The following is a 6,900-nucleotide window of genomic DNA, read 5'->3' as shown; positions in this document are numbered from 1 at the left end:
GAGTGAGTTCCAGGACAGCCAGGACTACACAGAGAAACCCTGTCTCGAAAAACCAAACCAAAAAAAAAATGTTTCTTGCTGCCAAACTTAACAAGATTTTGATCCCTAAAATCTGCAAGAGAATTGACTCCACACCCGTGCCATGATGAACGTTCCCTCTCCCCCAAATAAATACATAAATACAATCAAACACACACACAAACCCCGACAGCCAAGATCCATCATCTTTTGTTACTTAGCTTCCATTCTTGATTTCTCTGGGGAGTGGGAAGAGGGAGGTCTGGAGTTCAAATATCCTTTCAGACCAGCCTTTACATTTCAGATGTGTCCATTTGATTTTAATCCTACACACAGTGGTCAAACCTTTGGTTTATGGCAGGGTGACTCCCTCCAGGAATATTGTGCATCGAAGGTATAAGCATAGCTTGGGAGATACAAAGGTGGAATGGGTGCTAGAAAGCACTTGTGTTATCTAATACTGTGTTGGGTCATCACCTAGGCAAAGAGCGGCTTGAAGGGTATGCAGAACCTGCTCGTGGTTAAGGTAAGACCACCCAGGGTGTATCCCCCACCCACAGATAATTCAGGGGAGTGGAGGTGGGACCCCAGCCCACACGTACATCCCTTCACAGGATGGAGACTCCGGCCTGCAGAGGGGGGGCTCCCTGAGAACCCCAAGCCTCACCAGTCGCTCAGATCGTCTGCAACAGCGCCTGCCCATTAGCCAGCACTTTGGACAGGTGAGGGTGCCCACTGTCCACCACACCTATCAGATTCTTCCCGAATCCTGTATTTGTCCCCAGTGTTCACCAAATTATCTCCCTTTGTGGAAGTTCACATGTAGTTCGCTCACTATTACAGCTAAGGATGGGTTTGAACTCCTGATCCACCACACCCAGCTTAAATGGTGCTGGGGATCAAACCCAGGGCACTGTGCACACAAGGCAAGACCTGTACTAACCCAGTTACATTCTCCCAACCCCCTTGGTTGGAGGCTTTTTTTTTTGTATTTTAGACCAAACTGGTCTAGAACTTCAGAGCTCCACCCCAGCCTTTGCTTTGTTTTTAGAGGAATCAGCCAGGACTTGAACTTGCGATGATCCTCCTTCCTCGGCTCGAATGCAGTGGCATGTGCGATGCTCTTTCCAATTCAAGCTGGAAAGCCCCAGCCCTGGATTCAAAAGCTCCCAGGGCTCCTCCCATTTCTTCCTCCCTTATCTTTTTCAGAACAGGCCCCTCCGCCCCAACAGGAGACTCAAGACAGAAGGGGGACCTTCTGAATCCCCGCGGGAGAGGTAAGAACTGAAGCAGGTCAAAGCTGGAGGTGTGAGGATCACAACTAATGAGGGGTGTCTTCTAGACTCTGGAGACAAAGCCCAGGATGTCAATCCTCAATCCAGGAGCCCCACCTTGAGCCTTGGGGACACTCAGAATCCCTGGGCAGAGGACACTCTAGATGGCAGCTTTCTGGGGTCTGGAGAAGAGCTGGATCTACTGAGTGAGATTCTAGACACGCTGAATGTGGAAACCAAGAGTGGCGACCGGCAGAGGGCCAGCCCGAGCTTAGACTGCTGTCAGCAAGGAGCATCGGAGAGCTGCTCCAGCCTGGTGAGAACCTCCTCCCCACCCCCAACCCCTCCCCACCTGTCAGTTTCTTCCCCATCTGACATCCACTATACCCTCCCATCCTGCTCTGCCCAGCCTGACATCCCAGTGGGGTTACCATGGCAACTGGAAGAAGACAAGCGATCCCAGGATCCTCAGCCTTGGTCCCTACCTGGTGACCTGTCACTTCTGCAAGACACCCCATTTTCAGAGGTTGTAAACTACTCAAAGAACTCCTGCTCTCAGCCATTTCGGCAAAGCCCCCCAAGCCAAGGGGACCCCGGGTCCTCTCTCAGCAAGCTGGATCCTAGACCCTCACAAAGCCCTTGCCCCAGGCTCCTCAGAGTCTCCACTCGGCACAGTCCTCCAGAAAGCCCCCAGCTTCTTGTCTCCACAGAGCCCAACTCTGATGCTATCCGGAAATTACAATCCATTCCGTCTCCCTCAGGCTCTCATTCTGCAGAGAACCCCAGAAACCAGCCTCCCCAGGTCCTCCTGGGCCAGGCTTGTATACAACCCCTCGAGGAGCCAAGAGCCCCTACTTCTTATGTCTCTCATGTAAGCACGCAGCAAAGGCCACAGGACAAGCAACCTCGAGTTGCTGATCTGAAGAAGTGTTTTGAAAACTAAGATCAGGAGTGTGAGGGGTTCTCAATTCTCAATAAAGCTGAATTTCTTTTCCTTGATAAAGTTATCTGGGGCTTTCTGTCAGCCCAGAAACCTACCTCACCCACCACTCCAGGTGCCTCTAAGCATCTTTAAGGTCCATCTGAAGGCTCTTACCCCAACTTCCAGCCCATTAGGACCCCAAAGAGCTTACAGCTAAAATCTTTTTCTCATACCTCAAAAAACAAAACAAAAAAAACCTTTATTGTCCCTATCAATTTCATATAAATATATAAAAAGTGAGCAGTGCCATCCCGCTTTCCCTCAGAGTCAGGGTCCTTCAACAACTTTCTTCCCTTCTATTCTTAAGCATTGGGTGAGTCTGATTGCCCAAGGAGGGTGTTGCCTTCCCACAAGGTCACACAGCAAGGAAGGGAAGATGGATGACAGGGAAGGAGGGGAGGAGCTAGATGGGCAGGCAGCCCCGCACTGGCTCCTTGGAGTCCTGGGGGGCCCGGGCCTCAGCTGCTGCGTGGGAAAACTGAAAGAAAGGATGGGAGGTTTGTTGGGCCTGCAGTCACAGTAGGAGACACAGCAGAGGCAAGGTCCTATGAGGTAAATGGTGAGGCAGTAAGGCCCCGCGGCCCCAGCACCCTCAGTTTCATGCAGAGCCAAGCAGAGGTAGCATGCTGCATAGCCCACCAGCTAGATGCCCCAGAGTTCCCCAACCCAAGTCCTCCTGAGTCACTGGAGGCTGGTGCGTCTCCGAGGTGGCTGCTGTGTGGGAGGGCGTGCCAAGGCAGTCCCGGGCGTTGGTAGTGATGATGGCCTATGGCCGACACCCCTGTGTTCAGATGAGCCGCTCCTCCGGGGGCAGCTTGAGGTTGGGGGGTGGTGGAGCACGGGCACCCACCTGCTCCTCACTGCTGGGCCGGTAGGTGCCCTCTGTCTGCCGCTTTTCTCGAAGTTTTCGCATGAGCAGGAACAGCCCCACTGCTATGAGGAGGACTCCCAGAATGGAAAAGACCACAGTGATGGCTACAATAGCCCCTGAAGACTGTAAAGAGAGGGAAAGTAGACAGGTGTGACCAACTGCATGGAGTCACCCCTCGAAGTCACCCACCAGGGCTCCTGTCACCCTGTCTGCTTTCTGGGTGGGGTTTCTGGACTGTTCTCCAATTGAGAAACAACCTCCTTCATCAGCACTTCTAGCACTGGTACCCAGTACCTCTGTCCTGTCCCTTCCACACTAGGAGTGTCTGAGGCTCTAACCAGATGCAATTCTCGTTTTTCCTTCCTTTTTCCTGTCTTTTGTGTTGTTTGTTCAAAGTCTCCTATAATCTTGAACTTACTATATAGCTAAGAATTATCCTGAGCTTCCTTCCTTCCTCCTTCCTTTCCTCCTCCTCCTCTTCCTCCTTCTCCACAAGCTGGTACTGGGAATACAGGTGTGTGCCATCACACCCAGAGTTTTTATTGTCACATGGTCTCATCTATATCCCAGGCTGTTCTTAAATTGTGGCAATCCTCCTGCCTCAGCCTCCCGAGTGCTGGGTGACAAGTATGCGTCACCATGCCCATCAGGCAAGACAGTGTGTTTGGTTTTGAGACAGGATCTCATAGTAGCCCTGGCTAGCCTGGAATTCACTAAGTAGAACAGGCTGGCCTTGAACTCCACCTGCCCCTCTCTCTTCTTGGAATGTATGGGTTTCCACACCCAGCCAGACATAATTTTCTTGTCCACTGTTATGGAGAGATGGCTTGCTACCTTCTGTCTGGGACACAGAAATCCCACTGGCATGGCTTTGTGGGTAGAGTGCTTGCCTGGCATGCACAAAACTTTGGGTTTGACTTAGTCTAGCGCCTCATAGACCCAGCATGATAGTGGACACATGTTAACTCAGCAGAAGGATCCAGAATCCAACCAAGGTCATCTGACAACAGAGGAAGTTTGAGGCCAGCCTGAACTACACTAGACCATATGTATGTGTGTGTGTGTGTGTGTGTGTGTGTGTGTGTGTATATATATATATATGTATAGGTTTTCGAGACAGGGTTTCTCTGTGTAGCCCGGTAGACTAGGCTGACCTCGAACTCAGAAATCCACCTGCTTCTGCCTGCCAAGAGCTGGGATTAAAGGTGTGCGCCACCACTGCCCAAGCAATAAAATTTTTTTTTAAAAGTCAGGGCATCTGCCTAGCACATGGCCTTTTTTTTTTTTAAGATTTATTTATTTTATGTATATTGAATACACTATTGCTCTTTTCAGACACACCAGAAGAGGACATTAGACCCCATTACAGATGGTTGTGAGCCACCATGTGGTTGCTGGGAATTGAACTCGGGACCTCTGGAAGAGCAGTCAGTGCTCTTAACCCCTGAGCCATCTCTCCAGCCCCACACATGGCCTTTTAATAGTAATGTCTCTCCACTTGTCCCAGTACTCTGGTCTTATACACTAGCTCTTCCTTCTTACACCTTCCCAACTCACCAGGCCCCCATTGGACCCGTCGCCTTGGGGTTGAGTTGTGCTATTTGTGAAAGGGTCCGGTGCTGTGGAACAGAAAGAGAAAAAAAAAAAATCCATGCTGGGGTCTTCTTCACTAGATATCACTTACACCCCACTCAGCCAGAGCCAGACCTTACAAAACGCCTTCCACAGTCTCCAGCTGGAATTGAGGCAACGAGTACAGCCAGGCCACCCACTCCACCCTCGGGTGTGATGCTGGTTTCTCTGGCCACCCTCAGCCCAGCAGGGAATAACCTGGCCACCCAAAGTCACCATTGTTAGCCTATTAGAAGAGATGGCTTCCAGAACAGTGTCCCCCTCCACCATCACTCTGGCCCAGAACCCTTAAGGACTTGGGCGGGGCTCAACCTTTCCCAGGAGTGTGTGACTCACAAGGCCCCCCCCACCCCCAGGCTCCCGAAACTGGAACCAGAGAGACTGAGGGAAGGTCTGGCTGGGTCCACACCTACGGAGGGCCAGCCCTGTCAGCTGGGCTCCCTCCAGGTCCCCCTGACTGCTTAAGACTCTCAACTATGCAGACTCAGGTGCCCAGGCCCTCCCCTCCTCCACCTCCGGACTCTGCCCAACAACCTCCAGCTCCTAAATTCCACAAGACTTAAGGACTCAGGAATTCTAGGATGCGGGTACAGAGCGTTCAGAAAAACGGCAGTTCGAGCCTCAGCAACGTTTAAAAAAGAAACTGGAAAAAAAAAAAGTTCGCAGGTCAGCTAAACTAATTTGAAGTTCAGCCCTGAAGTTTTCAAACTCGGTCTCCAAACGCATTCCAAGCTCATTCCACAGACCTGTCGCCCTCTCTGGGTCGCAAACGCCCGGCACTTCTCTGAGTTCACCACGGGAACCCTCCTCCCACCCGAGCGCTGCCCCGGACAGTACCTACCTGTTTGGCTCCAGCCGGAGGGCAGCATCGGCAAACCAAACGCCAAGAGCAGCCCCAATCCTGGGGTCGCCATGAGTTTAGGCGACGAGTTGGTGACGCCAAGGACAGGACTTCCCCAAGGCGCCAATTCCTACCGCATCTTGGGTCGAGGAGGGCACCTGCGACCCAGGACCTGGGGACCAGACCAGGGGGGAGAAAAGAGGGCGCAGCATGGGGTGAGGGGCTGGACTCAGGCTCGGGGCCCAGCGACAGGCAACCCAATCTTGGAGTGCGCTCCCCGCCCTCGGCGCCAAGGGTCAGAGATTAAAGATTAACTCCCCGACCGCATTCTTGGGCCAGGAAAAGGGAAGGAGGAGGTGGGGACAGGACAGGCTGAGCGCCCTGCCTCCCTACCTGACTCAAGCGTCTGATTGGGATTTCGCTCAGGTTCCCAACCCCGGGTTCCCAGCTGGAACCCCGAGCCTCCGTCCTTCACCCGGTCGCTCCAGATCCCACCCGCCCCGCCCGCTCACGTGACCCGGAAAGTTTAGTCACCCACCTGGGCAAAGAGCGCACTTCCGGCTTGTGCACCTGAGCCTGGCTGAGAGGGGCGGGGCGAAGAGGGCGGGGCCGCGCCGCCCGAACACCTGTAACGGGAACCCCATCGCGACCCGGAGCGACTGCAGAGGGCGGAAGTGAGCAGGTGTAAGCACAGGGGTACATACCCCGGGGGGTGGGGCGTGGCGACACTCCAGAAAGATACACACTTGTAAGGGGCCGGCTCCGATGGGTAACACTGAAGAATTCACACCCTGAAGTCAGACCTGGGAATGCTAACCTGTATCCTAAATGTATTCTGGAGGCTGAGGCAGGAGGACCCCCAAGTTCAAAGCCAGCCTGAGCAAACCATATTTCAAAAGTAAAAGGGCTGGGAGCATGGCTCAGGGCCAGAACTCCTGCCTAAAATCACCTAATGAAGGTCGCCTGCCAAGAATGTCTTAGTGATTGGATCACCCTTTACTCAGTCCTGATTTCCTCCTTAGCATGCCTGAAACCCCTGGCTTCCATTTTCATCCCATAATCAATCAATCAACCAACTTGTACAGGACCGAGTTTTGTAGAAAGATACATGTGGGCTTGTAGTCAGAGAGTAATCGAAACACCTGCTTAGAATTAAACCCGTGCGGTATTAAAAAAAAAAAAAAAAAAAGACACCGGATAAAGGCCTGTGCAAAAACTCGCACAGCTTATCGGATGGCTTACTGTCCACACTGAACATCCGTATGAGGTCCACCTGTCAGGG

General features: G+C 52.5%; 2 protein-coding genes across 2 annotated transcripts in view; one reads left to right on the top strand and one right to left on the bottom strand.

Annotated features, from left to right (window-relative positions):
• Dennd1c (DENN domain containing 1C) overlaps nt 1-2,238 on the top strand; it is a 12,450-nt gene extending 10,212 nt beyond the window's left edge. Inside the window, exons 19-23 of the mRNA XM_029531616.1 lie at nt 500-544; nt 633-740; nt 1,228-1,295; nt 1,401-1,608; nt 1,702-2,238. Coding sequence (XP_029387476.1) covers nt 500-544; nt 633-740; nt 1,228-1,295; nt 1,401-1,608; nt 1,702-2,235 — 963 coding nt within the window. The 3' untranslated portion in view covers nt 2,236-2,238. The remainder of the gene's footprint in view (nt 1-499; nt 545-632; nt 741-1,227; nt 1,296-1,400; nt 1,609-1,701) is intronic.
• Nucleotides 2,239-2,435: 197 nt separating this feature from the next.
• Nucleotides 2,436-6,154, bottom strand: Crb3 (crumbs cell polarity complex component 3). The gene is made up of 5 exons (XM_021218484.1): nt 6,012-6,154; nt 5,619-5,790; nt 4,703-4,764; nt 3,125-3,268; nt 2,436-2,752 (listed from the first exon to the last, which is right to left on the bottom strand). The coding sequence occupies exons 2-5, from the start codon at nt 5,689-5,691 to the stop codon at nt 2,678-2,680; spliced, it is 354 nt and encodes a 117-aa protein (XP_021074143.1). The 5' UTR covers nt 5,692-5,790; nt 6,012-6,154; the 3' UTR covers nt 2,436-2,677.
• Nucleotides 6,155-6,900: the final 746 nt, after the last annotated feature.

This window comes from Mus pahari, chromosome 18 (genome assembly GCF_900095145.1).
Source record: "Mus pahari chromosome 18, PAHARI_EIJ_v1.1, whole genome shotgun sequence".
NCBI classification, from domain to species: domain Eukaryota; kingdom Metazoa; phylum Chordata; class Mammalia; order Rodentia; family Muridae; genus Mus; species Mus pahari.
This window is presented reverse-complemented; position numbering and strand designations above follow the sequence as displayed.

Coding starts and splice junctions, on each gene's coding strand:
- Crb3 (XM_021218484.1), bottom strand. CDS start 5,691: ATGGCGACCCCAGGATTGGGGCTGCTCTTGGCGTTTGGTTTGCCGATG. Junction 4,765..5,618: donor CTCCGGCTGGAGCCAAACAG/GTAGGTACTGTC, acceptor TCTGTTCCACAG/CACCGGACCCTTTCACAAAT. Junction 3,269..4,702: donor ACGGGTCCAATGGGGGCCTG/GTGAGTTGGGAA, acceptor CTCTCTTTACAG/TCTTCAGGGGCTATTGTAGC.